General features: G+C 35.9%; 2 protein-coding genes across 3 annotated transcripts; one reads left to right on the top strand and one right to left on the bottom strand.

The window, feature by feature from the left end:
• The first annotated feature begins 1,256 nt into the window (after positions 1 to 1,256).
• Positions 1,257 to 3,415, top strand: LOC131615884 (membrin-11-like). Its single transcript, XM_058887063.1, has 4 exons — positions 1,257 to 1,598; positions 1,979 to 2,099; positions 2,181 to 2,330; positions 2,906 to 3,415. The coding sequence occupies exons 1-4, from the start codon at positions 1,360 to 1,362 to the stop codon at positions 3,065 to 3,067; spliced, it is 672 nt and encodes a 223-aa protein (XP_058743046.1). The 5' UTR covers positions 1,257 to 1,359; the 3' UTR covers positions 3,068 to 3,415.
• Positions 3,416 to 3,878: 463 nt separating this feature from the next.
• On the bottom strand, positions 3,879 to 12,633 carry LOC131615883 (DExH-box ATP-dependent RNA helicase DExH6). Of its 2 annotated transcripts, XM_058887061.1 has the most exons (14): positions 12,277 to 12,633; positions 11,658 to 11,748; positions 11,220 to 11,541; positions 10,970 to 11,044; positions 10,695 to 10,739; positions 10,216 to 10,306; positions 10,071 to 10,129; positions 8,944 to 9,093; positions 7,664 to 7,716; positions 7,320 to 7,353; positions 7,080 to 7,169; positions 6,016 to 6,996; positions 4,483 to 5,583; positions 3,879 to 4,376 (listed from the first exon to the last, which is right to left on the bottom strand). In XM_058887061.1, the coding sequence occupies exons 1-14, from the start codon at positions 12,398 to 12,400 to the stop codon at positions 4,032 to 4,034; spliced, it is 3,561 nt and encodes a 1,186-aa protein (XP_058743044.1). In that variant the 5' UTR covers positions 12,401 to 12,633; the 3' UTR covers positions 3,879 to 4,031. The 2 variants fall into 2 exon arrangements, with proteins under 2 accessions (XP_058743044.1, XP_058743045.1); XM_058887062.1 differs by lacking the exon at positions 12,277 to 12,633 and having other exon boundaries at positions 11,613 to 11,729.
• Between the last annotated feature and the right edge of the window lie 3,794 nt (positions 12,634 to 16,427).

Consider the following 16,427-nt stretch of genomic DNA (forward strand, 5'->3'; position numbering starts at 1 on the left):
AAACAACCCTACAAATTCAAAAGGGTGTCTCTATACAAAAATATGAGTTTATTTTATAGATTTAATGGATATGCACTGTCAGTGTAAATTCTTTACACAGTCAGTGCATACATAACTGACTAGTATATTATGCATGAAATGTTAAAATTGATATTGAGTACATACACAAGTCAAGGTACAATATTTGATCCATATAAAATACAACATGAAATTCTACTAAGTAGCACAATACATGAGTCTTCAATGGATCTTGCACAGCGGAATGTCAAAATCAACGAGGTCTTCGAGCCGACACCACTTCAAGCCATCAATCCGAACCGGGTATTTATCAAAAGCTACTAAACTGCACCTGAAAAAAATATAAGTTGATTGGGGTGAGATTACTAAATCTCAGTGAGCCTCCCTATCTTAAGGTTTTGCTCGGTTCTACAAGGTACATGCATCATAAAAAGATTCACCTAGAATCCGGGGTTATGCCTCACGTTTAGGTGCAAATACAAACAAGGGTATCACCACAATTGGAAGTCCCTTAACTATCCAATGAGGCGTTCAATAAAACAACAATTCACAATATGCAAACTCACATCCTTATGTGAGGAATCAAGGAGTTATACCCATCTAACTAGGCTACCTCTGCCACGTACCCTCGATGAGTATCCAAGTACATATATGTCGAAAGACTTGCACAAGCACACCGCACGATGAATTCGGGTCATTCCTATATGGAATTCCACCCGAGATGAGTTAAGTTGTACCATTGCCTACGTGGCATTTACAACCTCATCACCAAGCACGCCAGTGAGTTACCAAGTGGGAAACGCCATTAAAGACCCCGGTCTTGCGTCCACTGCAATGGTATTCATCCTTTATACGCAGGTGAGTAAACAGGTGCAATACATTCTCTTCGACGTACAAGCCCACCGGGAGAAAGCCTAGTAACACTGTCTAATTGACGTTACTAGAGGCAAGTAATTCAGTGATTGCCTACGTGGCACCACCCACTTACCATACTAATCACGCAGGTGAGTTACCAAGTGGGAAACGCCGTTAAAGACCCTCACTTGCTTCCACCGCAATAGTAGCTCAGGTAACGCAAAATATACGGATGATAGTGTATTTCCATTATACGTGCACTTAGCACTTTTTTAGTGTAATCATAAATATAATTATAATCATATAATATTAAAAATAATAAATTAATCATTTAATTATTCAATTTTTTTATTCATTAAAAAAACATTTTTCAAAACAAACACTCTCGTTTAACCACGCTTACACTATCCAATAAACTCGAATAACCCGATCGTTACCCGTTTCGTTTCCGAAACTAAACTCTGTTTAATCGCTCCGATAACCGCCATGGAAGGAGGCGGAGGAACGCTATCGGAGGTTCACCAAACCGCGAGAAAGCTGCTGCTCAAAACACGCGACGGCCTCGAACGTCTCGAGCGCCTGGAGTATTCCAACTCCTCCTCCTCGTCATCCGATCTCTCCTTCGCCGTAAGCAAAGACATCACTCAGATCCAATCTCTCTGTGTCGAGATGAATCGCCTCTTGCGATCCATTGGCGCCAAATCTCAACGTGATCTCTGGAAAAGGTTCACTCGTCTTTCGCTATTTTCTTCACTCTGTCTTTGTATCTTGATCGATCAAGAATCTTAACGGAATTTTAACTGAAATCTTTGTTTCTTTTAGATTTTACTTTTGATAATTATAATGCAGTTGTTTCAATTCATTATAGGTTTTAGATGTAATCATAAGTGTTGTTTCGGACACCGACACTGATACGGATACACTTTTTTTCAGAGGTGTCAGTGCTACATGGTTAAGCAGAGTCTTCCTACATTGAATTACTTCAATTTCTTAGTGTCTATTGTTTGTGAATGTGTCGATGCTTATTAGCTGCTTTTATAAGATTTGCATGTTGTTCTAGTTGTTGGAATCTTTGTGTTAATGATTGTGATGCTTTTTGGTGTAGGAAATTGGAACAAATAGCTGAAGAGGCTGAGTCGTTGAGAGAGAGTTTAGAGAAATATAACTCGAGGAATCATAAACGAATGATGGAAGCTAAAGATAGAGCGGAACTTCTGGGAAGAGCTGTATGTGATTGCTGTTTAGTGATTCACTTTTTTTTTTACTTTGCTAAATCATGATTTTTGTTGTTAACTATGGTGTAACAGAATGGGGATTCTAGCCATGTTATGAGGATTTATGATGACGATGCGCAAGCGATACAGTCGGTTCGCAGTTCTGCGCGTGAATTGGAAAACGCTAATGCACTTGGGGAAACTATACTTTCATCTATTCATGGACAAAGGGAACGCTTGAAGGTATATGTTTAATAGCTTGAATTGACTTGTATTGGACAATAACTACAATTATGCTATTGTTTAGGTTTACCTATTATGTCATCTCTTATCGATTGTGAATGCTGGATCATATTGTATGTTTTTATTGGTGGTAGGGGTGAACTTGAGTAGCCCTTTCCAGAAAATTAAACTGTAATTGCTAAAGAAGCCATGCTGGTGTGGTGATATCTCTGTTTTCTGTCTCTCACACATTTGCTTTACTTTGTTTTGGCCTGCTCTGACTTCTAAAGTTATGCCAAGTTAAACATGTAAGGAGGGATGCTTAAAACTGCTCGGCACAATCATTCTCGCGTCCAATGCAAGCTTTAAAATGACCATACTTTCTTTTCTTTCAACAAATATTTTTTGCTGCAGTATTTATTAACCTTCCATCTAAATAAATAACTAATCATAAAATCTCAAATCAGTAGATTCCTCATGTAACATGTTTTATTTATTTTTTATGTTTCTCTTCATTCTAAGCTTAATTAGTATTGATGTTACTTTTGGTTTTGTTGCTGACATGCTAATCACATTTGACTGTTATCTTTGTGCAGAGTGCGCAAAGAAAAGCATTGGATGTTCTCAATACAGTGGGGATATCAAACCGTGTTTTGAGGCTAATTGAAAGACGCAACCGTGTAGATCAATGGATCAAGTATACGGGGATGATATTGACTATCATTTTCTTGGTTGCTTTTGTTTTGTGGAGACGTTAACACCGCCAGTTGTTGAACAATAGACATATTTCTCATGTTTCTCAGTGGAAAGTGTATAAAATTTTGATTTAAGGTCTTTCAAGGCTAACCAGCAGAGCAGTTTTTCCAGAAAAAAAAAAAAATACTCATGTTTATTACTGTCAGTGACACCCTAGATATCTGGGTGGAATTGTCCATGCCTGATATACTATAGTTTGTTTGGATTCAGAGACAGGATCTAAGCCTTGCACACTGAAAGGATAAAATTCACTCCTGTTATTTATTGATTTTAATATTTGTTCATTGAGTATTGTATATTTTAACTTTCATTGTAAGAATGTGTATTCAACTTAATTTCTTTTGCAAGTATCTAGGACGGCTAATTTTTTGTATTGGCGTGTTTTACAACACATAGAACTTATGAACCAAAGTCACTTGATGATTCATCAATATTGTCAAATTACAGAACAAGCACATGAAGGTTGTGGTGTTGTTCATCATAAACTTATGAACCAGAGTCACTTGATGATTCATCAATATTATCACCAATTTATTCCTCAATATTATCACCAATTTCATGTATTTTTCAAGTAATGTTTAAAATGAACACACGGAGAAAAGGGGCTCCAATTCTGTTGGCTTGATGGTTAGTTTTTTAAAAACTTGAGCAGAATCAAGCATCCACACGTACTGATGTGCAGGCCAAATAGATGGAAACATGCATTGAGAAACATAGGGATGTTTGAACGATGAACATAAGGGCCCATCACCACCAGACTGCAATTTTAAGATTTGTATTGTGTATATAAAAACCTAAATAAACACCGTCTAATTCTTGGCAGGATTGGCTTTCTATATAAGCTGAATGCAATGCATGTTACAACTGGTAAAAGTTCATTGTCTTCACTGGCATTAAATCAAAATTTTAAAAAGTCACTAGCTTTAAATCAAAATTTAAAAAAAAAAGATGATCATTAACCCATTATCAAGTGTTATGGGGGAGAGGTTGGGAACTGATCCCACTTGGATTTCCAATATTGCTCGAAGATGTGCTGGCTTTAGAAGGTCCACTATTCTGGAATCCACCATGATTAACAAATTTTGCAGAGGATTCTTTTAGTCTATTACGATTATGCAACCGCTGTGCCCGTGTTGGCTGTGCCAATGTTGGTGGCTTCCCTAGATTCGTTGCATTTACCATACTGGTCAGTTTGTCAATACCATCGGCTGCCGCTGTCATGCCAGAACACCCATCACAAGATAGAATGCAAGCTATAGTATGCATAGAGGCCCCTAGGATGGGGGGAAGAGGATTCCTCGGATGTGTCACCTGAAAATGTTAATTTATCTGTCATGACATAGTACAAGAAAAAGAATGACATGGTTTTCACATGTGTAAAATACAAAGAAAACTAAAGTAAAAATAGGCTTGTTACTTTGTATAAAATTCCCGCTGATAATCGCTCTCTCAAGCAGTATAACAGAGAAACATCAATTGCAGTTGAACCAAAATAAAGCCAACGGTCCACAATTATTTTAACATTGTTATCAGGGGAAGACATGAACTTATCCTTGTTTTTTTCACTGGATTCAGTATCCAACTCCATCCCATCATCTCCACTCCCTTCATGGTCGTCGTCATCCTCTCCTTCCTCCTCATCTTCCTCCTTCGCATGATCATCCTCTTCTACTGGAGCAACAGCAATCTCAGTTGAAAGCAGCAAAAGTGGAAGTTGTCCCACGAGACTGCAATTCCTTATGTTTATACCCATATCATTGCGAGTAATCTCGTCAAACACAACTAAAGCCTGACCTAAATTTCTCTTGCCCGACAGCTTAAAATTTGTGGAACGGCTGTGCAAGCGAATTTTATCACCACTGGCAGTTTCGATGATAGCCCTTTGTGCACCTTTATTTGGAAAACATAATCTCCCAACCATTGGATACATACCCGACACCAAAACTGCATGCAGCACACCAGGGTCATATGCATTCATGCTGTAACTTGAAACATCTGAAGGAATAAATCCAATCCGGATAAGTTCTTTTTGGAGCTGCGTACGCATGCGAGATAACATCTTCATGGTACCTGCAGACACATAATACTGCGAACAAAACCGTGCTTCCAGACCCATTTTTTTTGAATTGTTCCAGCATTCAAATGCAGCTAGTACAGCAAGCTGATCACCACATCCCCCATATAAAGAAGCAAGCTCGGCTTTGGCATCTGCGGCTCTCTTCTTGTCTTCAGGTAACATTGGAAGTGTAAATGGATCTCTGTAATCAGATGCAACCGCTAGAGTCAAAGCTGGGTCAAGGCAGTTCATTAATATAGCAAAAAACAGCATCCTGCTGATTACTGGGTGAACAGGGAGAGAACCAAGCTTCTCTCCAAGATCAGTGAGTGTTTCATCATTTGACAATGCCCCAATATCGCGAAGGACTACAATAGCATTACGTATGGCCTCAGAAACTGGTGGATCTAATGTCTTGGCAAGAAACACTTCTATTTTGCTGCTTGAATCAAGCATCTTTACCTGTTACAAGAGAAGTGATAGGAACCAAAATTAGTGCTGAGAAAATTATAGTATTTTAATATAAAATCAATTCATTAACATTAAATTAATATAATCTAAGGTATCTTACACTACATAGTCTCTCTTTTTTCATAAGAGCAATTCATAAAGTGACCCAAAATTTTTTTTCCATTTTCCCAATTTTTCCAATTAACAAACTACACGTTATGTTTGTTATAATTTCAACTATAACAAACATATAAAAGAAAGAGATATTCAAAGATACGCGGAATAGAGAGACTAGTGGAACTAGAGTGAATTCCATGATTTAGCGTTAAGTAGCTAAACTTTCCAAGTTCACAATTTTTCCAGCTACATTTCTACCATTTTATCATGGAGTATAATATTAAAAAGCACCGTGATTTTGAGACACCGATTAGGGAAGATGAATACCTGCAGACATAGCTCCTCAATAGGCATTCTCTGAAGTTCTGGAGTCTGAAAGTCTGGCAACGCAGCTGCTCGCAACTTCGAATACAAATGATAACAAACTCCAGGTTGACAACGGCCAGCACGCCCCTCTCGTTGCTTAGCACTTGCTTTTGAAATCCAAGATGATTGAAGAGTTGAGACATTATTATAAGGATCGTAACTCTTTTCCTTCATTCGTCCAGAGTCTATGACATACACTATATCATCAATGGTGACGGCTGTTTCAGCAATATTAGTTGACAGAACAATTTTGCGGCAGCCAGGAGGTGGGCGCTTAAAAACCACCTTTTGCTCCAGGGATGGAACCTTAGAATGCAGAGGTAAGACCATAAATTCCGAAGGATTCTTGAAAAAAGAGGATGCAAGCAATTTATCACGAGCTTTGTTTATGTCATCCCATCCTGGAAGAAAAACAAGGATGCCTCCATCTTTTGAATCGGAACATATTTTTCTTATCAGCTGCTCTATTAGACCAGCATCAACATGTTCAGGTTTGACTTTCTCAAGATATTTATTAAGTAAATTCTGCTCATCGATGGAGTTGGAACCATCCAGGTGCTTTTTTATTATTTCAGCTGCTTCTGGTTGGTTCTCTCTTTCTGCAATCTCTAGTGCACTTGTTCCATCTTTGGCCTTTAACTTGCAATCTGCCCCAAAAGATAAGAGCATGCACATTTCACCAACTCTACCTCTTCCAGCAAACACCATTAACGGTGTAAGGCCGGTTAAAGAATGCTGGTAATTAAAGAGTTCGGGGGTTCCTTCAGAAGAAACCATCTCTAACAGTGGGTCCCACTCATCATTAGACCAAGCCAAATTAATAGCTTCGTCAAAAGAATCCTTTTGTTCTTCACTTAGCTTGTGATTGTTTGTTGGAATACTAAGTCTGGCCTTGCTTGATTTTACAGCAGAAAGTACATCTTCCAGATAATAAGTTTTTACCTAAAGAAATACCGTGTAGACATTATAGTAAACATAAGGTAACAAAAATAATTAGTCAATTCTCTATCTAGTCTTATAAGTACCGGATAAGTGAACCCTGGAACTTGGATAATTGGGCAGCCCCCAAAATATTGAGAAAATCTCGCAGTATCAATTGTTGCACTCATTAATATCTGACATTAGAACATAAAAAAACAGATAAAGATAAAAAAAAAAAAAAGGGTCAAAAATGGGAATAATATGTATAAGATGTGAAAAACGTAATTGAGAATATGAAAGAGGAATAGGAAAATAAAACTACAAATGTAATAGTTTAAACTAACCAAACGTAGATGAGGATATGAAGGGAGGATTTCTCTGCATATAAGTTATCAAAAATCAGAAAACCAGACAAACATCTTGGACGAATGATCTCACATAAAATGTTTTTTCTTGGGGAGGGGAAATTAAATATAACAGTAAGCTAATGTCACAACATTAGGCAAAAACAAATCTTCTGCTCGTGAGCGATAAACTCTACCCTAAAGATTATGCTATTAGATGCAAATTATCTTTGGACAACAGCCCAATTTTATGCTTTCTTATGCCACAAGCATCTATACATTTGTATTTAACTACTATATCACTCTAGAAAGTAAAGGGTAATATGTTCTTTACAAACTTATACCTGAGTATTGCCAACATGAAGTCTGAATATTGGTCCCTTTCATGAATTTCGTCCTGAACAAGAATGAGTGTCACCTCAGTTTGCAATGCATATTAAGCAAGGATGCACATTTTATGCTTCACATATACCAAGATTCGTGAAGATATAAGGTGCATGAAAATATTTCAATTCACTTCTTAGTTCTCACTAGTCACAACAAAGTCTTTAAGAGAACAAATGAAACATTCAAAATACATTTCTCGTCAAGATAATACAACTATCATCACATGTCATCACATATGTTGGTGGATAGGAGATAATACAACTATCATCACATATGTTTGTGGATAGGACGACCATTACTCCATAAACCATCTAAAAATCAATTAGGTCGTGTTTGGATGAGCAACTTAATTAAAACACTTATAGCATAAGTACTTATATATAAGCTATTCTATATAACAAAAGATAAAAATATAAAATAGTTAAATTATTTTCATATGCTATCCTGCATAGCTAATGAAAATAAACTGAAAAAAAACTTGTCATAAGTATTTTTATTTTGTTGATTTATAAGTATCAACGACTTGCTTACATTAATGCATTATGAGAATTATTGTTGTCAGAGATTGAACCATGTTTCAACAACTTGTATAAACATGTTATAAGTTGTTTCTACATGTTCTCTCAAATAGTCTCACAAGTACTTATGTCAATAGATTAGTTCAAATAAGCTAGTCCAAGCAGAGACTTAGTTTTATGCTTTAGGTCCATACATTCATAGTCACTATTTATATCATTCCTTTGCAAATTTTCTTTACGGGAAATATCTAGCATTATGCAATACAAAAACCAATGTCAGTGATAACTTTTTAAATTGTAGAATTAAATAATATAAAGATTTGCTACTTTCACCATCTTTCATAAAATGATAAAAGATGTTACCACGATACTGACAAGCTCTGGCACCGTAATTCCTTTCAAACATAAATGGAATCTATTCAAAGCTCAAGTCAAACTTCCATAAATGATGAGATTGCAGATGCTGTGTTGAATCTAATTTACAAAAAAAATAGAAATAACATCCAACATACTAATAGATTTTCCTAGCCAATTCAAACTTACAATTAATAAAATGTATCTTAGAACATATCAGTCATAGCTAACAACCAATTTTTGTGGCCACCCGAATAACTCAAATTAACAAGCATGGTATAGGAGAAACATGAACTTAAATATTTACCCAACATTAATACAATATGTTTATGATTTAGCAGAAGATACAAACAATTTAAAAGTACCATAATGATGTGAGTAATGTCAGAAATTTCATCCTTCACATGCTTCATCTTTGACCGACGAGAACCTTTAGAAACCAACACCCTTAATAGAAGTCCAGTAGTACATAGCACAATAGATGATTGCTTTCCACCTTTGCTTTCTAAACGTATCTGGATTGTTAATTTTTAAGTTATAGCATATTAGATTAGATAAAATGGAAGAGAAAGAATAAAGACTTTGAATAATGATTATTGTTTGATTTAATGATACAAAAAAAATACTAAGCACTAGACCTTATTTAACATTTATACAAATGCATGACTCCCAATCCTTATTACATAGGGTGAAAAACCATAACAATAACTCTTAGATTTTTATATTGGACTTAGCTCATCCTTACAAAAACAGTCTATAAGGTGAGAGGTGTCACTCTTTCAAAACTTTAACCAGGCTTCATTTTTAATCTATGTGGGACACTGGGTTTTTCTCAATATGCCCCTTCTAACCCAGCACTATTGGACGTACGTACGTGGATATTAATGGTGGGTGACTTGGATCAATAGGCACTGATACCATCTTAGATTCTAATACTTGGCCTAACTCATCCTTGGCTTGTAAAGTAAAGAGTGTCACTCTTCATAAACTCTAATCAACTCTAATCAGGTGGTATCTTTAATTTGTTTGGAACCTTGTTTTTCTCAATAATAACTGAGTCATGTGGAAACTAATCTCAATAGATACCCTAAAATAAGAAACTAAACCTATGAGATGATTTAAGGTAGTCACTCTAACATTATATGAAGCTATCATAGGATATTTTCATATCTTCAACAGTTGCTATAAAATATAAGCCACATAAATATATGGAAGACATGTAAAACACTAGAAAAGCTAGTAATGCTTTACTAAGAAGCAAGGTGACCAATGCTTGAAAAGGAACTTGCTTCTTCGTAAATTATTGAATGTTGAAGGACCAAAAGTCATAATAATTCTATAAAAGAAAAAAAATGAGTCAGGGAAAAGAAAAGAAATTTGTGGATGGAATGCTCGGCAGTGGGAAAAATCATAGCACAGACTGATGAATAACTAAAAATCTATTCCTTGGTATCACAGCACAGTTGCTACAAAAATACACAAATAAAATTACCTTGTATCCAACATTTTCTCCAGCAGCCTCTCCTCTCTCTCTGGAGATTCTCTCAGAAACTAGACATATAAAAGGTGGAAGAAAACAAATTTCATTTAAACTGAAACGGGAACATCAAGAAATTTTGAAGGAAAGAGCTTCACACCTGAAATTGCAGAGATACGTCGAGGCTGAGTGCAAAGTATCTTACATGCCTCACCTTTACCCCACATATGATCCAATATATATTGTGGGACCTGAATTATATTTAATATTAATTATTAAGGTGACAGGTGCAAACTCTCAAACAGAATATTTCACAGGGCATACAAAAACTATCAAATGATCTTGGTCCATAAACAATGGTGGGAGTACTTATGGGAGAAAACCAAAATCCCAAAGCATCAAGAAATTATCAGTTTATTCTCAACTACCAAAGCTAGAGCCAATTAATTGAGGGGAAAAAATTAAAAGTGGGAACACAATTATTAAAAAAAATAAAGTAAAAAGGGAAAAATTCATATCAGAAGCATGCACAATCATTAAAACAACATAACTAAATTGGTAATCATTTTGAAACAGTTGCTGACAAATTATATTATATGAAGTTGTACCATAATAAAGGCAAAACAAATAATTGGTAACCTGTGTAGTCTTTCCACACCCAGTCTCGCCAGATATGAGAACTACCTGTTTTGAAACGTATGCAAGGAATATTAAGATCAAAACATATGCAAATATCCAATCTTCAAGTGTTGAAATGGGATTAAGAGCAATAATCTTTCAAAACTGTGTTCAGACATATTTAACATGTCATTTTGATATCAAAATATAAACTTGACTACAGTACAATCTTTAACCAAGCTACCATGTAGATACATTTTCAAAGACACATTCGCATAACGAAATATAAAATCAACCTGGTGAGAATCAACTGTTGATGTAATTGTATCCTTGTAAGATGCAATTGGTAGCTTAGATCTCAACTCAGTGATCTGCATGAATGGAAATCAAATAAACTATTCAATAATGAAATATACTGCAAGTGCTACACTGCACATACTGATACTACAGAAAAAGGAACAACAACAACAACAACAACACAGCATCGCTCCAACAAAATTCATATATGAGGTCTTTGAAGTTCAATGGAGAGAGGAAAAAGTGAACCTCTTTCAAATCGGATGCACTCTCCCTTTTAGAATTTAGGGTGTCCAATTTCCGAGTAATTTCCTTTTTGGTCATAGAGGGCCTGCTAAAAATATCAGATGTATTATGTCTTCTGTTATTAATCCTGCCACTATTTTCTCCAACTATATCCTTCAAGTTTCCATCACCAGGTGGAAAATGTGCAAATAATTCGCCTAATGCCAGTTTTGACTCTTCCGAAAATGTGAAAAGAGGAAGACTCTCTAACTGATTTTTACGCCCAGTCCCAGTCCCACCCTTCTTCTTGATTTTTCGAATTGACACTATCCTTTCCTTCCCTTTCCTATAAAAAAAGTCAGGTTCAATATCAACAACACAACATGTAAAAATGAACCAAACACATTCTTCCATTACCAATTATTCCATTGAAGAATTGTGCTGTCATTAGCACTCACTCACCCATAACTTTTAGATTTAAACCCCATTTCTCGGGCTGTTAGATGCACATAATGACGGACTTCGTTGGACAAACCAGCTTCAAACCTGTAAGCTGCAGTTAACAACAAAAGAAACACAGGTTTCATAAATGGATAAAGTCATGCAACAATCATGCTTCCAATATGCAAATGGTCGTCCAAAAGAAGTCAGCACAGTGATATTCTACAAGTCACCACATAATCTACAAGTCTTCTCTCTTCAGGCCTTCTCACATGGAAATTGATCCCTATGCCGAATACTTAATTCTACTCCCTTAAAATAAGACTATAATGAACATTATAACGACTCATTTTAATATAATCAGGTAACCAAAACAAATCACCACTAAAAGCAAAAGTAAATTTGCAAGCCCTCAAAACTAAACTAAACTAAACTTCTAAAGAAACTAAAACCATAAAAATGCAAAAAATTCAAAACCTAAACATCCTCATTCATTATAAACTATCTAAAAAACACTCAAACTTGAACAACAAAAACAAATACCCAAAATGCAAAAAATTTCAACCCAAACAAAACACCTAATTCATCAAAAAAATTCATAAAACTGCTCCAAAAAAAAAAGTTAAAGAACGAGTGCAACCTTTGGCATTGGAAGCTATGAACTCCTCCAAAACTTTAGTTAAACGAATCCTTGTGCTTTCATCGACCTTGGGTTTCCGACCGTAACTCGGATTTCTGTTCCCTTTCTTCTTTCCCTTTGTCATTGTATTTCGCTGTGAATTGGAAATGAATGAATCGAAGAGCAAGAGAAGAGAAAGGAGGTTCTTGAAAGCTGCGGCTGCAATGTTTGGGTGCGCGAGTGCGTACTATGTGTTTGTTTATATGCCAGTGCCAATTTCAATTCCAAAGTTTCCCTAGCAAACGAGTAAATGTATTTTTTTCAATTTGCTGTTTATTTTTTACGAAACTTGTACGCTTTTTTTTCTTATTGTGTCTTTCTTAGAATGCAAATTAGGTCACGGCATTTTGTTTAGATTTTCTATTAAAAGAATGAAAAAAAAAATTAAAACTTTGACCTAACAAAATTTAAAGATTTATATCGGTGATGACAAGGAAAAAAAAAATATTTTAAAGGCCTGTACTTTTAGCTATATATGGTGTCGCCTGGTGTTTGATAAAACTCAATTGTAAAGCGTTCATATCATAAATAGTATTTTGAAAAATATATTATTAAAGTATATTAATTTTTTAATGCAAATCTTCTCTTTTGTAATTTAATTCAAATATTTAAATGCTCATATGGGAAAAAACCATTAATAAAACATTGAGATTGTTTATTGTTCCTACTTAAATATTTAATAAATAATATGGAAATAATTTGTAGATATACTCTAACCTATTCTATAATATTCTCTTACTAAAGAATATTCTTTAGATTATTCGGTAGTTAATTTCTTTGTGATTAATCCTCTAGCATAGCTTATATAATTTTAGTGTTGCAATTTTAAATATATGATTTTATGAAGAAAAAAAATATTTTATTCAATATGATAATAGAGTCTCATTTAAAATTAATTAGGTCAATTATTATTAGATTTTTGCTATTGGATCATGTTTTGTTTCGGAACCAGAAATATGTGAAATTGCAGAAGTTACGACGGATGAGAGCTTCCGATGCAATAGAGTAGGAGGTGTACTTGCAAGCTTAACACTTCAACGCTTTAGTCAGTGTGTGAATGATGAGAGATTATTCAAATTGTGTTTGAAACTTATTATCTGAAATGGTGTCATCTGTATATATAGGGGAGCAAAATAATTAACTTGATAACTTTTCGACGTGAAATGCGGAGGGTCGTTGGATGCATTGGAGGGATGGATCTCTTGCTCCCAGATTATTGAAGGTTTAGTGGTCGTGAGAATATTCTAGAAGCTCTAATATATACTTGAGTTGGATTCGGGATGTTTCGCCTTATGGTGTTCGACTCGGAAAAGGAATACGCCTGAAACAAATCAATTTATGGAGTTCTTTTCTTATGGTGGTCGGTTCTCTAAAGGTGGGGTCGGATCGTAGTGGATATGGTCAACCCAAAACAATTGTCCCCAAGCCCTTGCGCTTAAGGAATAGGTGTGAGGGTTTGAAGGATTCCCATATGTCGGTCGGATGTACTTTCTTTGCTTCACTACCTTGTACCTTCAAATTCCTTTAGAGGAGTGATTATGATTTTCCTAGGGAACCGAAATACTCAAGCCTTACGTGCAAGAGAGGTGACTGTATTATAAGACATATTTCATTTTCTATGTCTATCTCATAATCATAAATGTGGGAAGAACTAGAGTCCCTTCTTTATTCTAGTTTTTTCTTTCCTCTTTGTTGTTGAACTGTTTGTCTCTTCTTTTCCTCTTAAGCATTTATTTCTCTTGAATTTGCTATCGTGATATGGCCAAAAGACCTCGAAAAACTGCAAAAAAAAAAAAAGAATACGGTGAAACTATTAGTGGGAAGGTTCCATATTTTCTTCAATTGTCTCAATCTTCCCCAAAGAGGAGAACTTAGATGGGCTCTCTCCAATGTTGGTTTGAGCTTATCAGTCGTTTGGTTTATGTCGGTGGCATGGTCCCCTTGGACGAGGCTGAGAAGAAATATTTGATAGATGTTTCCTTGTCGATGGAGTCTTGTTCTCATGAAAGTCGTCGGGTTGCCTTTGATAAGTTAGGGTTTTCATTATTCTTCACCATTAACTTCCCTTTGTTATGTTTGTCTTGGAATAACGATTATATAATGGATGATGAAGTAAAGGTCCATGTCTAAAAGTGAGGAATACAACCACCTAGCCTTGTTGCATATCTTCTTCCTCTTTTAGGTTCATATGTGAACCCCGACTCTTGCCTGAACCTGTTTCTTTAATTTAATTGGTTTAAAAGTTGGGGTGCTTACAAGTTATACAACATTTCAGATTATGCATGCGGGAGAGAGAAATAGTTAAGAATCCTCGTGATAAATGTGTGGCCGAATTTAATGCAAAGGTGTGGTTGACTAACATGACATGTGGTAATTTGTACAAAGGAGTAAAGCCCTCCTTTAACTGAGTCTCTAACAATACACCAGCGTTGTCTACACAATTAAGATATGTCTCACGGGGAGAACACATGATGCTACTTGTCATCAGTATGTGGTCTGAAACAAATTTGAAAGAAATACCTAATTAGAGAATCAGTCATTCAAGCTTAGGACCTTAAAGAAACGCTTAATGGGTGATAAGTGCCAAAATGTACTTATTTTGTGTATGTAAATAGTGGCACTTATCGATACTTTTGTTAATACCGTTTGAATAATTCCCCGTTTTGTGTATAAATACGTATACTTTGTGAATAGTTGTATTTTCATATACTTTTATACCATTTGATAGTTTTTCCTTTGTTTTTATAGGTATTCATGCTTATTGGAGCCTTGAGGAATAAAGTGTCAAAGACACGGCTTCGATTTCGCAATTTTGGTGAAAGCCCGCTTAGCCACCGTCAAGCGGACTTCCAAAGACTCAAAATAAGGATGACCAAAATCATCATATTGGGTTCCATTCATTCATTATTGGATAGAGCATTGAGTAAGTTTTCCAACGCTTCGAACCGGGTGCAATTCGGAGTTACGGTTCTCGAGTTATGGCGAAAACAAAATCTGATTTTTAGCAGACTCCGCTAAACGGAGGGGGTCCGCTGAGCGGAGCTCCGGCGGAGCAAATCAGAGTCTGGATGCAATTTTGAGTCCGCTGAGCGGAGGGGGTCCGCTAAGCGGACCTGCTAAGACAGCAACTCGTTAAAAGGGGCCAAAATCACATTTTTAGGTCATAGGTTGGGTATTTTTGAGTCCCAACACCATCAACTTCATTCTTAGATCAAAATTAGCTTAGAAAACAACTTCGGAGGTTGCATAAGGATGATCGGGGGTGGATTGAGCGTCGAACGGAGCTGACAAACCGGGAGATTTTCGGTTCATTTCTCTTCTTCTTTGTGTATTTCTCTTTGGTTGGGTTTGTTTGTATATTTACTTGAATCTTATGTATATTTACCGATTATAATGTTATATTTAACTTGCTTTACGAATCTGTGTTGATGTTATCCTGGATTTTTGCTCTATGCTGGGGATTTGGGGTGCTTTAGAGATAAACTTCTTGAATCCTTATCTAGGATGATTATCTGTTGGTTCTGAACTCTAGATATAGATTTAGAGCTAGCATTCACTATTTGTATCTGTACTTAATGCTTCCGTGTTTGAGCGGCGCGCGAAAGATCGCCGACGCGAGAATACGGATGTTCTCGTGACTTCGCGTTAGAGATAACCTTAGTTATGAGATGATCTCGTTTGTGCTCCAGAGATGGGCGCTTATGTGAGAGATACGTGATGACATAGATGAGTATCGTAAGTTGAGTATAATGGGTTGGTAAGTGTATGTTTGTGAAGAGTGGATATATTTACATTCCTGATAAGTTCTTTCTCTTCTAAGAATGTGTTTATTCTTACCTGTCTATATCTTTGTTTACTTTTTGCTCATTCAATCCCGAGCTCGAAACCATAGAAACTATTGAATGGCATCTCTCCATCTCTGAGGACGATAATTCCCGGATCAATATTTCCAAATCTTTTCTGTTGCTTGCCCTATACTGCATTCAACAATGGGAGCTAACCCAAACCCATTAGTAAATTTTAATTCCAACAATTTCAGCAATTTCTTATTTTAGTAAATTTCCCGCTTTTTTTTCATAATCCAACAAAAAGTACATGCTACAAATCAATAC

This window comes from Vicia villosa, linkage group LG7 (genome assembly GCF_029867415.1).
Source record: "Vicia villosa cultivar HV-30 ecotype Madison, WI linkage group LG7, Vvil1.0, whole genome shotgun sequence".
In the NCBI taxonomy this organism is placed as follows: domain Eukaryota; kingdom Viridiplantae; phylum Streptophyta; class Magnoliopsida; order Fabales; family Fabaceae; genus Vicia; species Vicia villosa.

Excerpts from the sequence above, each read along its gene's own strand:
- LOC131615884 (XM_058887063.1), top strand. The coding sequence starts at position 1,360 with ATGGAAGGAGGCGGAGGAACGCTATCGGAGGTTCACCAAACCGCGAGA. Across the intron at positions 1,599-1,978 it reads CAACGTGATCTCTGGAAAAG|GAAATTGGAACAAATAGCTG; the intron begins GTTCACTCGTCT and ends TTTTTGGTGTAG. Across the intron at positions 2,331-2,905 it reads GACAAAGGGAACGCTTGAAG|AGTGCGCAAAGAAAAGCATT; the intron begins GTATATGTTTAA and ends ATCTTTGTGCAG.
- LOC131615883 (XM_058887061.1), bottom strand. The coding sequence starts at position 12,400 with ATGACAAAGGGAAAGAAGAAAGGGAACAGAAATCCGAGTTACGGTCGG. Across the intron at positions 10,130-10,215 it reads ACGTATCTCTGCAATTTCAG|TTTCTGAGAGAATCTCCAGA; the intron begins GTGTGAAGCTCT and ends TTATATGTCTAG. Across the intron at positions 7,717-8,943 it reads ACATTACTCACATCATTATG|GACGAAATTCATGAAAGGGA; the intron begins GTACTTTTAAAT and ends ATTCTTGTTCAG.